Consider the following 21,309-nt stretch of genomic DNA (forward strand, 5'->3'; position numbering starts at 1 on the left):
GACTTTGCCTATAGTGCTTTATATCTGCAGCTTTAAGTATATCTAATAAAGTTATAATAATGTATACATCTCCCTACAGCACACAGTTATAAACAGCTATGCAATATCATAAGTGCTATTTGTCAGCGCTAAGTAAAGTGACAAGAATATGACACTATTATTAACAGATATAAGTTACTATGAGTAATTAAAATGTGCAATGAACTAAGTCCTGAGTCTGGCATCTTTACCCCATATGCACAATGTTAATATCATAGATGTTATTTGTCAGCTTTAGGTAAATTAGTGCAAATGAGGTGTTGTGGATATAAGACTATTCTAAACAAATATGAGGCACAATGAAATGAGAGCCTGGACAGTAAAGACAAAAGGAATGCATTTAGTTCACTTTATTTTCATTTAAACCAACACACATAATCAGAATGATTATCAATGTTCTGAGCACATTACACAAACACATGAAACACATGAAACAGGCCACAAAAGTGGCACGGCGTGGTCCTAGAGATGTGGATCTTAAAAGTGCCTTTGGGTTGGTGAGGTGATTCATCGCTAGAAATGTCCGCATTTATTGAATGCCGTCAGATATTATTTTAATATCGTTTTTATTTATAATATTATTATTGTAGAAATGTTATTCCTTAGTCCATGACCCCTGACCTCTGACCCCACCCACCCACCTCCGTCCCCAGCTACACCCACCCACCTCCGTCCCCAGCTCCACCCACTGTCGTAAAGCATTGACTGTATGTACTAGTCGTAAAGCGGCTTTTCTTTCCTTTCTCCTCTGAGTCCTCTCCAGGACAGGTAGGTCGTCTCTCTGTCCTGCTAGTGTTTTGTGAGCGAATGCCTTACTTTGCCTACATGAAGCACATCGTTTACATATTAAATCAATGATTTCAAATGGTTTCAATCATTAAACGCAAGAATATGAAAACGATCTAATTTGTGAGTTAAAACTAGCCGTGTCTGGTAACTTTCGTGTAGCTAGCTTAAGCCACCTACGGGTAATCTGCGGTGCCTGCATGATATGCGGTAACACAATGTCTCATTAGGCTGCTTTAAACAAAAAAAACGTGATCTGCTTATGTGTTTTCAATCAAACCTTTCTGCATAAAAAAGCAAACCCAGCTAGAGCACTAAAGATTTGCCTCTGTTCTTCTTGTAGTTGCTGTCAAACCATCTCCTGACCTTTGACCCTGAATCACCTCACCAACCCAAAGGCACTTTTAAGAGCCACATCTCTAGGACCACGCCGTGCCACTTTGGTGGCCTGTTTCACGTGTTTCATGTGTTTGTGTAATGTGCTCAGAACATTGATAATCATTCTGATTATGTGTGTTGGTTTAAATGAAAATAAAGTGAACTAAATGCATTCCTTTTGTCTTTACTGTCCAGGCTCTCATTTCATTGTGCCTCATATTTGTTTATAATAGTCGCACTAATTTACCTAAAGCTGACTAATAACACCTAGGATATTAACATGGTACATATGGGGTAAAGATGCCAGACTCAGGACTTAGTTCATTGCACCTTTTAATTACTCATAGTAACTTATATCTGTTAATAATATTGTCATATTCTTGTCACTTTACTTAGCGCTGACAAATAGCACTTATGATATTGCATAGCTGTTTATAACTGTGTGCTGTAGGGAGATGTATACATTATTATAACTTTATTACATATAGTTATAACTACAGATATAAAGCACTATAGGCGAAGTCAAAACTCATTATGCATCACTATACACATTTAGCAAAGCAAAGTAGTTATGATGCATCATAACATTAACAAGTGATTAGGCAGATATTGACATATTTATAATGCATTATTCAGATTAAAATTATAATCATTCATAACCAGTTGTCATAATGCATCATGAAGTTGGTTATGACGACTTGTGAATATGTATAGATGGTAATAATGACCATTATAATGCTTTATAGACACCTTATAAAACATTATGAGTGCATTTATAGGGCATTATAAATACAACCTTCATAGAAAGTGTTACCGAGTTTACAAATACTGGTCTATAGGAGCTTAGAATCTTTCCAGTTATCGACTTTTTCTTCCATGCATTTTAGTAAGTTAGATTGAAAAAGAGAGTAAGACGACAAAGAAAATGAAAAGATCACCAACCTTATCAGTATTTGTTTTTCAGTTTCTTCCCACTGTGTCTCTCTTCTATGGAGGAGCATTTGCTTCAGCTTTGCTGAACAGGCTGTACATTGCCACTCAACTCCTCTCTCTCTGTGCTTCCAAGTTGAATTTAAATGTTGTTGTTTTTTTGTTTTTTTTTTATTGTTTATATTGCTTTTTTTTATCATTTACCAATCCATCAAGACAAACTGTGGACAGAATTCAAATTGTGTGCACGCAAATGTTTGTGTTTATTCAAACCAGTGTCATTAACCATGAGCGTGTTATTTTAATCCCACAGTGTGCAGTCGCAGTATGGTGCAAACGCATTGTTTGTGTATTTTCCATGAGGAAAAAATGGTGCATGTGCACAAAACGCTTTTAAATAAAACCATTCACATTATCTTTATAAGTTGTTTACTTATTAGTTTATACAGTAAACCGCAAGCAAAGAGACCCAACAAGAGAAATTAACTCAAGGACAAAAAATTACACGATTAGTTACTTTGAGGAGACATTTATCTTAACAGACAGAATAAGAATGACGTCAGTTTATGTGAAGGAGCCATCACTCAATATACACAAACTTGAAATTATAACTATAACCAGACTACATTTGTTTGATAAGCACAGGTATACTCCACTGGACAACAATGGTTTTCTCCATATCTAAAATCTACGCTCAATGTCTTTTTGAGTTGTTCATTTCAATTTATAAATAAAAACACCCTGAGAAAATTTCTTTCAATTTCAAACAGATGTGGTCTCCACTTTCAATGTCTAATGTCATGTTAATGTTGACCTCTGCACTTTCTTGTCTTGTCTTATTTCCTGTTGTGCTGAATATATGTACACTCAAGTGGAAACACTTCTTCCTTCTGGGACAAATAAAGTCTAAAGTCTCAAAAAGATGTCCACCTGCATCTCTTAGTCATGCCCAGATGACAACAGGGACGAGATGCCTCCTGTAGAAGTCAACCTTAAAATGTCAAGGAAAAGATTCACTGTGATCCTTCTGTGTCAAAATAGGGAAAACCTTTGTTAGGCGTTTCCAAAGAAAGGCAACTGGACTTGTACCGTTTTGTGAAGACTTTCCGACACTAAATATGAGCAGCTTCTTCAGTTCTAAGGGACTGGTGGAGAGTTGAGGTTTAGCCCTTTATGGTAACTTCAACACACATTTTAAAAAGCATGTGGTTTTCACAGAGCCAATCAAATATCAAATCTACATTCTCAGGTCAAATGTCGTCTGCAAAGTTCACCTCTCTGAATGAATGAACGCGGGGCATAATTGATTTAATAGGTACCACAAAAAAGTGGCCTAATGTTGTCTAATGTGATGATGTTGACAAGTCTCAACAGTGAGTCAGTGCTTATGTTCTAACGGTCTAAATTCATGTTTACATTCGTTTACCACATAAGGGCAAGTGACCATATGTGGTAACTTCACTGACCTTTGAAAAATATTTAAAAAGTTAAAATAATAGTCTAGGGTTGAAATTTAGAATGTCACTGAAGTATTTCAATGACTGCCCGATAAAGATACATTTAGACAGGAACGTCTGTTTGTGCAGCCCATCAGAAAACTGCTTGTTAACTGCTAGATACTGTGTTAGATGTTGTTCTTACAGCACACTAATTTTCCTTCTTTGTGAATGAACTGCAGAGGTAACACCAGGCTGCTGGGAAGATCAAACCAGATACCACATGTCATAGTCACACACTGATCAATTTTTCCTGGTATGTATAGAATAGTCCAAACTATATCCCAACTCAACCGCAACAGCAACACTCCCAATATGACCATGATGGTGTAGAGTGCCCTGAGCTTGGACTGGTCAACCCTCTCCTTTCTCCCAACCTGATCCCCTGGACCTGAACGAATCAAAACCCAGAGAACAGAAATGCTGCAGAAGGAGATGACTGTTAAAGAAGATATCAAAAATAAGAAATTCCCAATGATACTGATCACGTCTGCCACCATAAAACCGATCACTGCAAAGTTAAATAACCAGACACAGCCACTGCTGATATTTCTAATTCTGACTCCTCTCTCTTTCCTCAGGGTCAGGTAGGTGATGGGATAAACCACAGCCAGGTAGCGCTCCACACATATAAAGATATGAAAGAACGTCCCTCCATACCAGACTGAAGCGATAAGTAAGAACCCTACCAGTGGTATGTTCAAATTATTACTGAAGATACTACAACAGCAGAGTGTACTCCCAATGACACGAATCAGCTCCATGATCATCATGTGGCAAGTGAAGCTGTTGAAGTGACTGATTGTTGATGCTGAGGAGGTGGAGTGCCACTGTTGGAGACAATGGTAGAGGATGAAGACGGAGAGAGGGAGGAAGAGGACGATGTAGGTGATGTGGTATGAGATGAAGATGAAGGAGCTCGGTCTGGTGAGAAGGCAATACAAGTGTAAAGGTAAGGAGTGGTTGATGGGTGAATCTGGCGGAGGAAGAAGGGACTCATTAGTGGAGGACGTTACTGACATCTGGAAGATAGAAAGACAAAGCAGTCTCTGTTATATTTCCTCTCCAAATAAAATATTATCGATTTGACTGATGTCAAATATAACTTGACATGATACTAGTACAAATAAAAATGAAAGGAACACCAACCTTATCAGTGTTCGTTTCTGAGTTGTCTCCAGTAATCGGTAATCCAGAGGGGGAAAGACTGGACTTGTAAAGTTGTTTCGCTGCTCATCCGAGTAGCTTCTTCAGTCCTGAGAGACTGGTGGGAGGTTGAGATTTACAGAGGAATCTCTGTGGGTAAAACCCATCAGAAACTTGCTTGACTTGTTTCCACTAATTGCCATTAACGTCTGGATACTTACCTGTCACCTTTTTGATTACCATGACCTGGATGATCGAGAACCTTCACAGACGTATTCCTCCCACGGCGTCTCTTGCTTCAGCTATTCTGTACCTGCTTTAAATAGCAACTCCGCTCATCCTCTCTCTCTCTCTTTCTTTAAGTTTAATTCAAATGTGCAGTTTGTTTTATTTGTCCATTAGGTTCAAAGCATGTGTAAACAAGGTTTTGTGATTATCCAAATCAGAATCATCAACTGTGAGTGTTCCTGTGTGTTCGTGGTTGTGTTATTATAATCACACCTGTGACAGCAGCCTGATGAAATACAGTCACATTATTACTACTTATAATTATATGTATATTTGGTGAAGGTGAAGATGTCAGAGTGACTGGTTGTCACTGTCAGGGAGGTGGAGCGCCACTGTCGGAGACAATGGTAGAGGATGAAAATGCAGAGAGGGAGGAGGAGGACGATGGTGGTGATGTTGTATGAGATGAAGATGAAGGAGCTTGGCTTGTAGAAGAAACAATACAAGAGTGGAGACATGTATGTCAAGTTGTCATTGTGGTGGAAGAGGAGTTCCCTGATAGATCTGGAAAAGGAAAATGGGATAAAAGCAGAGATGGCGTCCACTTGTCCATCCTAGATGAAGGATTTCCTCTCATTATTGTTATGATATGCTCAATTTAGTCACTGTACGCTGTCGTACCTTTACTATAATAAAAGTCTATAAGAAATCTAAAAAAAACACCAAACTCATTAGCGTTTGAGTCTTCTCACATCTATGTGTCTCCTCTGTGGAGGTTTTGCTTCAGCTTCACTGGACTGGCTGTGTATTACTACACCTCTCTCTCAGCCTCTTTAAATTTAATTCAAATATGTGCTGTTTGCATGTGAGAAAAAAAACAATAACACTCACTGGTAAATGGATCAGCATTTGATGAATGAAATATTATGAACACACGCTTTGTCTTCCACTCTTAGGTTGATGAATAGATCCTAACCGCCATTGTTTTTGTTTAGCCAAATCAGAGTCATTAACTGTGAGTGTTCCTGTGTTCAGGCTTGTGTTATTTTAAACACACCTTTGACAGTGGTTTGATGAAATGCAGAGCTCTGCTTGTATATTTAGTGAAAATGGAAGCAGTTTCAGAATGAATATGACCACATTTTAATCCAAGAACATAACAGGATTAGTTCCCAGAAGGAGACTTTTACACGAACCAGAGTAACCAATCACAAAAACACCAGTTTCTTTCAAAGTACAGTCAGTTATCTTACACAATTATGAAACTACAAAGAGTGACAAAAACCAAATTACATGTATTATATATAGGGTTTTAACAAATGCTGCACAGTGTTTGATTCTCTACATTGGGAGGCAGGTGTGTTGGCTAATCTCAGATCCATCAAAAACCATGTATCGTGCCTATGACGTCATGGGATGGTGGATGGCAGGGCTATATATACAGGAAAGAGCCAAGGGATGATGAGACACAGATGAAACAAATCAGGGCAATCACACCAGAAGAAACCAATGAGCTATCAACAGAAAACACAAGGAGGCATGATAGACAGGAAACCAAGGAACTTAACAAAATAAAACAGGAAACTCAAAACATGATCACAAGTAGAGGACACAGAACCATGGCATATGACACATTTTTAAATGTATCAAAACTGGATGATGGATAAGATTTGGATTCGATTCACCACATAATCTGCACAAGCATATAACCCTCGTTTCTATTTCACATGATTTCCTTTAAATGTGGTCTACTGTCCATGGATTCCTAACACAAACAAAACAGTCAAACAGGCCAAGTCAGTTTTGACCCAGAAGAACAAAACTTGCATGGTCAGAGGGAAGACAATACGAAGCATACCTCTAATCAGACTGTTTCCATGTTATTTCTCTCCATGATAATTGCTTAAAACATCTGAAAGTCTAAAAAGGGAAGAATGGTTTGTTTTGGATTTCATCTGAACAGGACATAGTCTCGACGTAGGCCGTAAAAGGCCGTACATAAAACCTTTTTGGTATCAAACTAGACCAAAGGTGTCATAATTAATCACTAAAGTTTAGCCAAGGAAAACAAATATAGCAATAAATAATAATAGCAATAAACTTTTTCAACATGTAGCATTTAAAGAGATTGATTACAGGTTATTTCTCAATAACATGTTAAAACCACCCTAGGGATGTTTAAATTCACTATATTCCCTTCATTATTTTGTTAAAAACACATTTACAAGTACATTTACAGAGTGGAAATGATTTGTAATTCAACAATGATCCGACTATTAACCCTCCTCTATATGTAATTTTGAACCATGGATGATGAATTTGACCTGGATGATGAATTGATTGAACGTTAAAGGTGAGGGTCAAAGAAAAATTAATCATGTTTGGTCATGCCCTCAAGAAATCAAATTATTGGCTAAATATGACAAAATGTTCACAAAATGTCAAACAGGACTATTTATAACTAAGACAAATCAAGTTTTATCCAGATATCTTCTGCAGTCAGTCATTTTGATTATAGCGGTTTGGATGGAAGGTGGAGAACACTTCAAGAAACAAGTACAGATACCTTTGTTACAGCTTTTAAATATACCATGACCTGGAGGGCTGAGAATAGGAGTCCCTTCCTTCACCTCCTTGACCCGGACATCAGAAATAAGGGCAGGAAGGCTCCTGTTCCTCTAGTAATTCACTACAAGTAGGGGAATATTCTCTAAAATGCTATGTCCCAGTAGATCCATTTGGGAAGAATATACACTGGATACCATTTATTGAATTACATACTGTCACCCTCATTTCATCCTCCTTTGATGTTGTTTTCGCAACACATTAATTTCCCTTCTCTATATGTAAAAAGAAGAGGCAGCACCAGACTGCTGGGAAGATTACACAAAATATCACATGACAACACCGGACACTGATAGCTCCCTTCCGACATGTGCAGTACAACCCAAACCATATCCCAAGCCAACCTCAACAGCAGCACTCCCAGTATGGTCACGAGGGTGTGGAAGGCCCTCAGCTTTGACTGGTCCACCCTCTCCCTTCTCCCAACCTGATCACCTGGACCTGTACGCATCAGAACACGGAGGACAGAAAAGCTACAGAAGAAGATGACTGTACATGATACTATCAAGAGGATGAAACTCAGAATGATGAAGACTTTTTCTCTCACCACCAAACCCATCAGTGCAACTATTACCACCCAGACACAACCAACACTGATATTTCTGATTCTGACTCCTCTCTCATTTCTCAGGCTCAGGTAGGTGATGGGACGAACTACAGCCAGGTAGCGCTCCACACATGTCAGGACGTGAACCAACATTTCAGCAAACCAGTTAAAGGGGAAGAGGAGGAAACCAGCCAATATTATACTTTGATTATCACTGTAGATACCACAAAGGCAGAGGGTACACTCAAAGACACCACTCAGCTCCACGACGACCATGTGGTAGGTGAAGATGTCGGAGTGACTCATTGATGCTGCCGAGGATATGGAGCGCCACTGTTGGAGGGCATGAAAAAAAAGTGGGCAAAAAAGTGATAAAAAAAGAGAGAAAGAAACTGCACACAAAATGAAAACCTCTGGAATGATGTTTCATGGATGTTTAGTGAAGAGTAATCACTTTTTAGAGGAATCACATTTAAAGGATAATTGAAGGGATTAATTGAAGAGAAAAAACATTCTATATTTTGCCACATTTAGCGAAGAAGGCATTATCAGCCCAGTTTTACAAAAGTTGTGATAAGATGGCACAATAACACAAACACTTGGATCAGTCATATATCCTACACAGAGCATTTTCACTGTTTTATGACCTTGTATGAGATGTTGTTCTATGGATTTAGCCCTTGTCTTCACTTGACAATGGTTTTACAACATGTCAATGTTCCTGTTCTGTGAATAAACAGCAGAGGTAGCACAAGTGTGCTGGGAAGACTAAACCAGACATCACACGTCATTATCACACAATCACTGGCCCCTCTTGTCGCGTAAACAACCCAGACCAGACTCCAAGCTAACCTCAACCCCAGCACCCCCAGTATGGTCACGATGGTGTAGAAAGCCCTCAGCTTAGACTGGTCCACCCTCTCCCTTCTCCCAACCTGATCCCCTGGACCTGAACGAATCAGAACACGGACAACAGAAAAGCTACAGAAAGAGATGACAGTAAAGGATAATGTCAAGTGTAAGATGTCTATGATGATAAAGGTGACTTCTGTCACCGCCAAGCTCATCCCCACAAAGGAGAGCAGCCAGACAAAGCCAATGCTGATATTTCTGATTCTGACTCCTCTCTCTTTTCTCAGGCTCAGGTAGGTGATGGGATGAACCACGGCCAGGTAGCGCTCCACACATGTCAGGACATGAAAGTACATCTCTCCATACCAGTTGAAAGCCGTAATAAAGAACCCCACAGTAGAAATATTCAAATTATTGGTGGAGGCACCACAAAAGCAGAAGGTACACCCAAAGACACGAATCAACCCCATGGCCACCATGTGGTAGGTAAACCTGTCGGAGTGGCTCGTTGTTGCTGCCGATGATGTGGAACGCCACTGCCGGAGACCATGGTAGAGGATGAAGATGCAGAGAGGGAGGAGGAGGAAAATGGTGGTGATGTTGTATGAGATGAGGATGAAGAAGCTTGGGCTGGAGGTGAGACAGTACACGTATGGGGAGACATAAGTCTCGTTGGAGGAAGGGTTTGGATGAAGAAGTGAGTCAGTGGCAGAAGAGGAAGAGGAGTTCACTGACATATCTGGAAAAGACAAATGGAATAAAAAACATGCTTTCAGTTGGTCAGTCCTGGAAGAAGCGTTAAGGATTATCATGGCAATCCACAGATCACTAATAAATGGAAAAATTCACATCACTTGATCAGACTTTTTTCAGGTGTCCTCCATCTGTGTCCTCCGTCTGTGTCTCTGCTCCGTGGACTCTAGTGTATTTGCTTGCACTGAGTGTCTGTGTCTTTCTGGCAAAATGGTCTCATTTGCATAAAACAAGCAAACGCTGACTGATGGATGAGGAAACACATTAAAAAAATAATGAATACATAAACAGCTGCAAAGCAGCCAGATACATCCAGTGCTGATGTTTCTGACTCCTCTCTCTTTCCTCAGACTCAGGTTAGGTGATGGGATGAACTACAGCCAGGTAGTGCTCGGTAAGTAAGTTAATTTATTTATTTTCTATTAGCATGAACAGTGGACAAATGCAAATCATGTGTAAATACACTTTGGTTCTTATCCAAATCAGTAGGACTCACTGACAATTTGATGAATTACAACAATCATGCTGTATTGCATTTTATATATATAGAATATGTTTTTGTAAATAGGGATAACCGAAGATGCTGTGTGAAAAAATGTGTCACAGTCGAACAACAGTTACAAAAGAGATATTTTTACTCAACTCACCCAAAGAATCATAATTACATCAGCTTTATCATGAGTTTGTCACTGAATTCACATAATCGTAAAACACCAACATTGATGAAGGCAGGCACATATATACACCAAACAGGCATAACATTACATAACAACATGACCACCTTTTTAATATTTTGCTGGTCTCCCTTGTGTCTCCGAAACAGTTGTGACTCATCATAAAATGGATATGGGTTTTCTTAGGGAGTGAATTTGGACCAAAACTGTTAAAGGGGCTAAAGGGGCTTAAGTAACATCCACACCAATGAGTGCCAGGTCAAAAAAGTCTCCCAGCACTGAATTCTCATGACATGGTGTGACTGATCAGTGTATGTAAGAGTGTAGGCTTGAGTGGAGGCTAAACTCAGTTTTGAGATGTCATAATCCTGCTTGTCCTAACAAGTCAAAATGTGCACTAAAATTGTAAAATTACAAACGTTGTCAGCTAATAACCTTTTAATTTTCAAGTTTTCATTGCTTCGTCTTTGGTTGTTGTTCTTAAAGCACATTAATTTTCCTGTTCTGTGAAGAAACAACAAAGGTAACACAAAACTGCTGGGTAGATATCACATGTCATCAATATCTTTCCTCTTGACTTGTACACAACCCAGAACAGATTCAAGGTTAACCTCAACACCAGTACCCAGTATGGTCACGATGGTGTAGAACTCCCTCAGCTTTGACTGGTTAAGACACCTTACACCACTGCCAAACCAATTAACGAACTGGTCAAATTCTCAAACTATAACACCCCGTAGTGGATATAGTAGGCGAAACAGCAAATAATTTCCAAAAGTACTATGTCTTATACATGGTATCATATTATTGTGCTAATTAATGATAATAAATGTGCTTATTGTTCATTTATTAAATTTACAGGGCTCTATCTGACCTGACAGTCAAGATAAAATGCAACAGTGCACTTAAATACCTGATAATTCATGGAATAAAGACAGGAGACGGTCATTTGTGCATGTGTGACAAACAGCTGCTTTATTCATCATGTGAAGCTTCAGTTTGTTCTCCATTAAATTAGTAAAGTCTGATAAATGACTTGTTCAGTGATTTAATGCACAGATTCACTTCATCCACACAATCAGTTAGTTGGACTCAGATGACAGCTATGTACAATCAAATAATGACTCATGTCCTGATTGCTCATGATCACTGACATGAGCTTGTCTCTTCATCCGTTTGAAAACAACAATCAATGGAAATGTAATTGTAGATTTTCTTTTTTCCAAAGTCAGAACTAAATCTCTGTGAAGGAAGATCTGCTGATTTCTCTGTTGGGGCCTATGCAGTAGAAGAGAAGTGACAACATACAAACACATTAACACAAACGTTCATGCATCTAAGCATACACTTCACCACCCCACCCCATCCCAAAGATAAACTAGAATAGAATGTGGCTGAGCACTGAGGGACCAAGTGAGGAAATCCCATTAATTGGGAGCCATACACTCCGAAAGGTGTCACAGCCCTAGTCCACAGAGTTTGCCGCCCTAGAGACCACCCCAACCTAAACAGACAGGCCCACACCACAGCTATAAAGCCCTGGAGCAGACCCCAAACCATCATCAGGACAACCTAAGATAACTGATATAAACTGAAAATATGAACTCTACTAAAAGGAATGAAAAACAATAAAAACAACACATTAGTATTAGAACCAAAGTAACAATTTAAGAGCAATTGGAAACAATAAAAGCAGCAGAAAAAAAGAAAAAAACAGGTTATAATCAGAAGAGTAAAAGTGAATTCAGTTAAATGCTAAATTGAAAAGGTGGGTCTTGAGCCTGCGACACACAACAGTCTCAGTGGCCCTGAGTTTCCTCTGGCACACTGGTCCACAGGCGTGGGCCATGATAATAAAATGAGGCTTTGCCAAAGGCCATAATCTACAAGGCCTGATAGGGTAAAAACAGGTCAGGCAGATAAGGCCCAAGGCCATTAAGACAGATAAAAACTAATAAAAGAGCCATAAAATCAATCTTAAAACGCCATTCCAGAAGGGAGCCATTCGAAATTCTAAGAAATCTAAGACATTCTAATGTGAGCCTGCTTTCTGATCCCTGTTAACACATGTGCATCTGAGTTCTGGAGCAGTTTAAGCTGTGAAATACTCCTATTGGGGAGACCAGAAAACAGGGCATTACAATAACATATACGATTAGAAATAAAAGCATGCATTACCACCTCTGTAATGGCCAGAGAAAGAAACTGGTAAATCCTTTTTTTTGTGGCATTTCTAATATGTGGGCTAAAATCAAGCTCAGATTTGAGAAAGATGCCCAGATTTTTAAAACATTGTGATGGTTTAAAATCTTTTAGTTCTTTCTTTTAGTTTCTCTCTCTTGCGTTCAGGACCAATGATTAAAACCTCTAGTTTGTCCTGGTTGAGCTGTAAAAAACAGTCATAAAAGGAATCAATTGGCCCCGTGTCATCAGGAGACAGAGAAATATAGAGCTACGTGTCATCAGGGTAGCAGCGAAAAATTTATTCCATGCCTATTGATGATGTCCCCAAGGGTAATCACATAAAGATTAAAATTTACTGGGACTAAAACTGAACCTTGGGGTACCCCACACTTAATTTCATGGGTTCTTGAGGATCATGGATCCAAATTTACAAAGAAACGATGATGTGAGAGATAGGAGTAAAATCAAAGTCCAACATCAGGCAAACAACAAACCAGGAGACGACAAAGTACCGCCCACAAAGGGTGATTTACAGCTGATCTCTGAGCAGTGAAGACATGACACAACAATGAGCTCTCAGCTACAACCATGGAGACCAAACCACATGGAGACTAGAAGACACATTTTAACCAACTGTCCCTGAAGAGACTTCTGTCTATTTGACTTTAATGAACTCAGCAGTGACTTTAGAATCAAGTGGACCAAGTCCAGCATAGAGTGGCTGAGTGAATGTGGTCTGGACTCTGTGGAGGAGAGTCATGGTTTCAGAGACGCTGTAGAAAGACAGAAGACCTGCTCTGTGATCCAGGTACACTCCTACTCTGGAGGAAACAGGACCTGAGACAACACTTGAAACTTTGCTGTACCAAAATCTATAACTATTTGTGTAACAACGTAGTGACCAAGATTTGTCATTGTATCCAAATGAACTTTCATTCCCTGTTCTGCTGATATTCTTGTATGCGACTGCTACACCGACTCCTTCTCCTCTCCACTCTACCTCCCAATAACAACGTCCAGTGAGACTCTCTCTACTCAGGACCTGCCAATAAGCAGTGAATCTGTCTGGATGATCAGAATAAGACTGAGGTTTTGTCATTACTGTTACTTTTCTGTTTCCCTCAGATAATAACAGCTCTGTGTGTACTGTGTTTGGATCCAAAGAGATTTTGCGTGAAAATTTCAAGAATTCATCTCTGGTCTTTGGCTCTGGTTGTGACAGTAAAACATCCACTTCAGTCACTGTCACTGAGGTGTTTGTCCATGTCTCTCTCAGAATGTCCTGTAGTTTCTCTCTGGTCTCTGTCACAGCTTCTTTCACGACCTCAAAGTTCAGTGGATGGATGATGCTGGATGAGTGTGTAGACTCACTGGGTGGTGGCAGTGAGGGGTAGTTGTGTAGAAACTGGTTGTGATCCTCTGTGTTTAAGAGATGCTTCAGCTCGGAGCCTTTCCTCTCCAGCTCAGTGATCTGCTGCTCCAGCTTCTCCTCAACATCTTTGACTCGACTCTCTTCAGTTTCCTGCTGGGATCTGACCAGCTGCTCCACATCAGAGCTTCTTTTCTGGAGGAGACGGATCATCTCAGTGAAGATCTCCTTACTGTCCTCCACTGTTTTATCAGCAGAGTCTTTGATGGCCTTCAGCTCCTGTCTAAGCAGCTCCACATCTTTCTTTCTCTCCTGGATTCCCTGCTGGATGTTTTGTAGAATCACCTCCACCTCCTTCTGCTTCTCCGCCCTTTCTGCTGCAACTGGGACTGTTTCATGGCCTTTATGTTCATCCATTGTGCAGAGATAACAGATACTTTGCTGATCAGTACGACAGAAAATCTCCATCATCTTATCATGACGAGAGCAGATGTTCTCCTGGAGCTTCTTGGAGGGCTCCACCAACTTGTGTTTCTTTAATGGAGCTGCATCATAGTGAGGTTGGAGGTGTTTCTCACAGTAAGAGGCCAGACAGACCAGACAGGACTTGAAGGCTTTCAGCTTCCTCCCAGTGCAGACATCACAGGCCACATCTTCAGGTCCAGCATAGCAGTGATCAGCTGGAGCAGCTTGGAGTCCAGTCTTCTTCAGCTGCTCCACTAACTCTGCTAACATGGTGTTTTTCTCCAGGACAGGCCTCGGTATGAAAGTCTTCCTGCACTGAGGGCAGCTGTAGATTCCCTTCTGGTCTTCTCCATCCCAGTGGCTTTTAATACAGTTAATGCAGTAGTTGTGTCCACAGGAAGTAGTCACAGGTTCCTTCAGTAGATCCAAACAGATGGAACAAGAGATGTTCCCCAAATTCTGCTCAGTCTGCTGCTCCATTTCATCCCTCAGTGTTGATTCCTGATTGATAAAAGTAGTAGTTTGAGCTCTGATCTGAATAGCACATCATTCTACAGTGAATGGAGCCTATCAGCTCATCTTGGTTACACCCATGTTCAAAGTGCAGATATGAAGGGAAATATCTGAACAGAGTGGAGCTGCTCCAAGAACAGGGCGGGGTTATTCCAGTAATGTGGCACCATGTGTTGAACTCTTTTTTTCAACCGCCAGCTGATCTGTTCTCCATAAACAAACTTTGACTTAACAGTATTGATCCTTTATTTCTGAAAGTTTTTATTTTATTTTAAACCACACACATAATCTCTCTGGGGTACAACTCACCTGACAGTGAACATGTTGCCCTAAAACAACAAAAGTAAAGAGAGACGTGGATAACTAGCTAATGAGTGAGAAATGTTTAAAATCAGTCTTGTAACTCTAGTCGTCTCTTTACCTCACTCATGAGATCATTTAGAAAGGAAGTACAAGTAAGAAGTATGAGCTTCCTGACTATTCTGCAGCTCTGTAGCCCCATATGCCACAAACTGGGTGCACGAGCTCCTTTCTTTGAGAACCAGCATTAACTTATTCAGATATTTGAGCTACAATAGTATCATTATCTCTTTCGATGATCTTAAGTCTTAAAGTACAACAGTGTTCAGGCCAATCTAAAGTTTCAGACAAGATAAAAAAAATGAATCCATACAGGTCTTTAACAACCTCTCATTTGTCAGTATAACGTAATAAAACTACAGGAAAAGACAAGATTACTCTACAGCTTTAAAACTTATTGGTTTCAATGGCTCCTATCGAGATGTGTGACACTGGTGGAGAGTTCAACGTGCACTGATAAGAGAGACTGACTAAATATTTTTATTGATCTGCTTTGCATTTCAGAAATGACAGTTAAGAAATGACACTTTGTGAATGGTCGGCTACCAAAACTGTGATGCGTGCTTTGAAAGCAGACATGTACTGTCCACGTTGTGGAAATAAGTACAAATCAGAATGTCCTGTAGTTTCTCTCTGGTCTCTGTCACAGCTACTTTCATGTCCTCAAAGTTCAGTGGATGGCTGATGCTGGATGAGTGTGTAGACTGACTGGGTGGTGGCAGTGAGGGGTAGTTGTGTAGAAACTGGTTGTGGTCCTCTGTGTTTAAGAGCTGCTTCAGCTCGGAGCCTTTCCTCTCCAGCTCAGTGATCTGCTGCTCCAACTTCTTCTCAACACCTTTGACTTGAGTCTCTTCAGTTTCCTGCTGGGATCTGACCAGCTGCTCCACATCAGAGCTTCTTTTCTGGAGGAGAAGGATCATCTCAGTGAAGATCTCCTTACTGTCCTCCACTGTTTTATCAGCAGAGTCTTTGATGGCCTTCAGCTCCTGTCTAAGCAGCTCCACATCTTTCTTTCTCTCCTGGATTCCCTCCTGGATGTTTTGTAGCATCACCTCCACCTCCTTCTGCTTCTCAGTCCTTTCTGCTGCAGCTGGGACTGTTTCATGGCCTTTATGTTCATCCATTGTGCAGAGATAACAAATACTCTGCTGATTAGTACGACAGAAAATCTCCATCATCTTATCATGACGGGAGCAGATGTTCTCCTGGAGCTTCTTGGAGGGCTCCACCAGCTTATTTTTCTATAATGGAGCTGCATCATAGTGAGGTTGGAGGTGTTTCTCACAGTAAGAGGCCAAACAGACCAGACAGGACTTGAAGGCTTTCAGCTTCCTCCCAGTGCAGACATCACAGGCCACATCTTCAGGTCCAGTACAGCAGTGATCAGCCTCTTTCCAGAGAACTCTCCCTTCATTTTTCTCAAAAAACATTCATTTGAATCCACAATGAAAGAGTTTTGTGCTAAAATTCTTCATTTGTTGATGTTTTGTGTTTGCACCAAAGGCAACCATTGACATTTTCAGATTTATATCCAACAAACATTGTGGTTCCTGTTGTCTGTCTTTTTAATGCTTTTTTATTACCTCCCACTGAGTCTTGATAAAAAGATCAAAATAAATAATAAATAAATGACTTTTTAAGTCACAGTTCTCTGATTAATGTCCTCATGTTGACAATTATTTTGTTCAGTTTATGGAATTGACACCACTGGAAAAAAAAATTGCATATTTGCAATTTCGTAGATGATAAAAGAGTTTAGTAATTGTTAGTGCCAATAGGGACTCTTAATACTGTGGTAAACAATGATTTGCAACAGTAAGGCATAACATTAAGTCCACTGACAGGAGAAGTGAATAACATAGACCTTATTCAGTGTTCTGCTGGGAAACTTTTGGACTTGGTATTCATTCATGAGGATTTTCCTCGGGCATGTAGCTCCCACCTAGACCAGACTAATGACTCCTTAATGGTAGCAGCAACTAAAATGGTTTAGGGATAACTCAAAAAACATGAAAAACAGCACAAGGTGTTGAACTGGCCTCCAAATTCACTAGATCCCAAACTGATCAAGTACAGTATCTGTGGGATGATCCACAGAGGACCCTCCCCTTAAAAGCTCCCACTAACAAAATTGTGTTACCAGACACACAGGACATGGAGATCACTTTTTAACTTATTTAAAATAAAGACAGAAAAACTATAAACACTGACATCAGTTATTCATCACATTTCACAACAGATCAGGTTTGTAACTGAAGAAGCCTTGGATGAGTGGTGGGACGTCTTCAAGAGACATTGAACTAAGACAAGTTTTTAAAATGTAATGTTGACGTTAGCAAAGCAGCAGATGATGGAGAAAAACAGAATGAAATCAATCTCCTATATACACATTATTTACAGAATTATAAAAATAAGTGAATTGAAACAAAAAGTGTATACAAGAGGGAAAAGAAATAATGTACAGAGTGATATCTGTGACATGCAGATGAGGAGTTGAACAGGCGTATGGCTTGAGGTAGGAAAGATTTCCTGTAGCATTCTTTGAGACAACAAAGTTGTCTGAGTCTCTTGGAGAAGGAGCTCCGTTGTCTGTCTATCGTCTGGTGGAGAGGGTGGTCAGGATCATCCATGACTGATAACAGCCATGATTGGTCCAGAGCAGGTTTCATGAAGACTCTCCACAACTGTATCATCTGATAGAGACAATAATTATTTACAGTGACTTCAGTGATTAATGCTTTAAGAACTCATTTAAAGTCTGACTCAACAGAAACATCATTTATCACTGAATAATATCGAAGTAACTGGAGCACTTAGGTTTGTGTCTTAGGTTTTACACAAAGCTCCATTTCTTTGTTTTTCGTGTTTTCTTGGTTTCTGACAACAAACCACAATACAGACAGACAGAAGAGCTGATGCTGCTCCTGCTAATGCTGCTACTGTTGTTACTCCATCATTTAGTCTCCTGCTCCGTCTTCCAGTCTCTGGTTCTGGACTCAACGTTGGTCTCTGAGTTTGAGGCTGATCAGCAGCTGCTGGAAAGAACATCAAAATATTAGTTGATACTTTCACACGTCTCAAAAACCAGTCGACATCTTTAAAAAGGACTTCTAGTAACTTCTACTCTGTCAACTTATCAGTGACGTTGAGTTCACATCTACCAGATCTGGAGCCATAATCTGTGATGGCTTCACACTGCTACAGATCAGAGTCATCAGTCCTGAGTCTGGACACATAAAGTCCGATTCCTCCTTCTCTGAGGACGTCTTTGTCTCCCTGGACTCATCCTGAAAAGTCATCTCATCTCATCTTCCGTACCGCTTCATCCTCACTAAGTTGGTAGGGGCTGCTGGAGTCTATCCCAGCTGGCATCGAGCGAGAAGTGGTGTACATCCTAGACAGGTTGCCAGCCTATCGACAAACAACCATTCGCACTCACACGCACACCTAGGGTCGATTTAGAATCACCAATCAGCCTAACGAGCATGTCTTTGTAGGTGGGAAGAAAACAGAGTACTTGGAGAAAACTCAACACCTTCACGTAGACGATACAGGACTGAGATTTTCTGATCAGTCACCATCAAACAGAGGATGTCAAGGGAAGTGAAAGACATGTTAGGTTTGGTGGTGAAGGTCCACTCCAGTGTGATGTCGTGGTTCTCCTCTGCCTGATTCTCCTCTTCATCTCCTCTCCATCATTAAAGACTGACAACTGATTTGGACTTCATCAAGTCAATTTTGTAGACTGACCACAGACACATGAGTTGAGGATGATGAGCAGCAGGATCCTGCAGATCATCTTCTCCCTGTCAGAGGAGACAGAGGTGATGAGTCAAAGGTCACTCAGTGCACATACAACCAGGACCATCTGGTCCATCCTCTTGGTGGAGCTCAAAGGACTTAAGGACAGTTACACAACAACCTCTGAGTATCAAGCAGACACAGTAGAGAGGAAAGAATTTGATTCACTTTAATCTTAATTAGAAATTTGAGCAAACCAAATATAATAACGTAAAATACATCATGGCAGACAAGACAACAGCAGTACACACATCTTAACATATACAATCCTTAAAAGTGCAATCATTAAAACGTGCGTCAATTGTTCAATATGAACAAGACTGTTCACCTCTGGGCCTTGCTGTTCAGCATTACAATTGCTGTTGATACAAAGCTCTTTCTGTACCGTTTTGTCCTTCCCTCAGGGACCCAAAAACAACAACCAGAGAGAAAGAGCTGGAACTCACCATGCAAAGGGTCTGAGCCATCTTTGAGAGTACAGGTAGCGTTATAAAGAGAAGACATGGTGAGTTGAGGCTTCCCAAATAGCCGCCCAGCCCATTTAATGATATGGTTCAGGAAGTTTTTGTCCTGTAGTGACAGATTACCAAACCAAGATAGCAAGACACCGGGGCAAAAGATAAAAGTGACTCAATAAAAGCCCGATAAAATAGGGTCAACATAGATTTGTCAATATTAAAATGGAACAGTTTCCAAGGAAAGAACAGCTGCTGATGTCCCCTCTTGCATACTGCTCACAGGTCTTGATAAAAGTTAGTTTGTCATCAGTGGCAATCCCAAGATACTTGTAACTGTCCACGCATTCAACAGACTGGCTCCTAATGACAGTGAGATCATGCACTGTAAAAAATAAAGGGCTATGAAAGTCAAAAATTCTAGGTAACTGGCTGCAACACATTTTTGCGTTTTGAGTCCAAACTAAAACTCTCAAGTTTTGAAGAAAACTACATAAGCTTATATCAACAAATTATCCTTTGTTGAGATAACTTATAAGTTAACTTTGAGATAATCTAAAATTCATATATTTTTTAACACTTACAATTCAGCAATCTCAACTAATTATTGTTTGTTTCGGGTAAGTTACCTTTCAAATGCATCAAAACTCAACATTTTGAGTTGTACTTATGAATACTGTCAAACATGAGAAGGTATGGCAACTAAAACTTTTCTATTGTGCCTACCATATATGATACAAATACAAATAATACTACTTCTGTAAAACATGTTTATTTAAACATTAAATCAACATCCAGCAAATATGCAGGAGGATGAAATCTCTTAGTATCTACCAATACTGCAAGTACTGTAGACTGCACACAAACAAAAAGATGCAGACTGGCGTGGACATGTTTAAAGAGTCCAAACCACAACAAAGTTCAAAAGTACTGTAATAACAATCCTGAGCTTAGTAGTGCCTCAGATGATAGTGCTTGAATAGAAAATCTTGGTTTGTGCAGGCAAAATCACAAAATTTGCATCTCATAGGACAACTGTGACAAGAAATGAAAGTCCAGTTACTTGATAAAATAAACACATAAATAACAAAATAATGACCATAGCGACAAAATAACACAAACTTTTTATGTTCACACACACACGACGCATCGCGATCACCTGATCAGAAAATCGTTATTTCCATTTACATGAATGAGAAGCCGCGCAAAATGCAGAGCACCAAAAAAATGGGAAAAACCCTTGTTGTCCCTCTCCACGGAAATCTTTAGTAAAAGGCGAAAGATTTATACGATTTGAAGAGAAACAAGAGTGCATAGACTGTACCTTTGGAAGAGGAGGCGTCCATTCTCAGCCACAACGTCCTGATTCATGGTTCACATGGTCAAGACAAGAAACAAGCACATAGTACTAATCTGAGGATTTCGTTTGCAGTACAGTCAGTGACCACAAGAGGGCAACATAACACAAAGTTTATAAGTTCACACACAGGACACATCGCGATCACCTGATCAGAAAATGGTTATTTCCATTTACATGAATGAGAAGCCCCGCAAAATGCAGAGCATCAAAAAATTGGGAAAAACCCTTGTTGTCCCTCTCCACGGAAATCTTTAGTAAAAGGCGAAAGATTTATACGATTTGAAGAGAAACAAGAGTGCATGGACTCTACTTTTGGAAGAGGAGGGGTCCATTCTCAGCCACAACGTC

At 40.0% G+C, this 21,309-nt stretch overlaps 1 protein-coding gene and 2 non-coding genes across 3 annotated transcripts in view; all 3 read right to left on the minus strand.

Annotated features, from left to right (window-relative positions):
• Positions 1-13,091: 13,091 nt before the first annotated feature.
• The window catches only part of LOC125006587 (E3 ubiquitin/ISG15 ligase TRIM25-like), a 9,782-nt gene continuing 1,564 nt past the window's right edge, over positions 13,092-21,309 (minus strand). Inside the window, exons 2-3 of the mRNA XM_047582800.1 lie at positions 15,906-16,412; positions 13,092-14,973 (exon numbers count right to left, since the gene is read on the minus strand). Of these exons, the coding sequence (XP_047438756.1) occupies positions 13,294-14,973; positions 15,906-16,412 (2,187 nt within the window). The 3' untranslated portion in view covers positions 13,092-13,293. The remainder of the gene's footprint in view (positions 14,974-15,905; positions 16,413-21,309) is intronic.
• Positions 20,800-20,912, minus strand: LOC124999052. Its single transcript, XR_007111132.1, has one exon. It is a non-coding gene; the product is annotated as a U5 spliceosomal RNA (small nuclear RNA).
• LOC124999045 lies at positions 21,146-21,258 on the minus strand. Its single transcript, XR_007111130.1, has one exon. It is a non-coding gene; the product is annotated as a U5 spliceosomal RNA (small nuclear RNA).

The sequence above is a fragment of the Mugil cephalus genome, chromosome 1, assembly GCF_022458985.1.
Source record: "Mugil cephalus isolate CIBA_MC_2020 chromosome 1, CIBA_Mcephalus_1.1, whole genome shotgun sequence".
Classification (NCBI taxonomy): domain Eukaryota; kingdom Metazoa; phylum Chordata; class Actinopteri; order Mugiliformes; family Mugilidae; genus Mugil; species Mugil cephalus.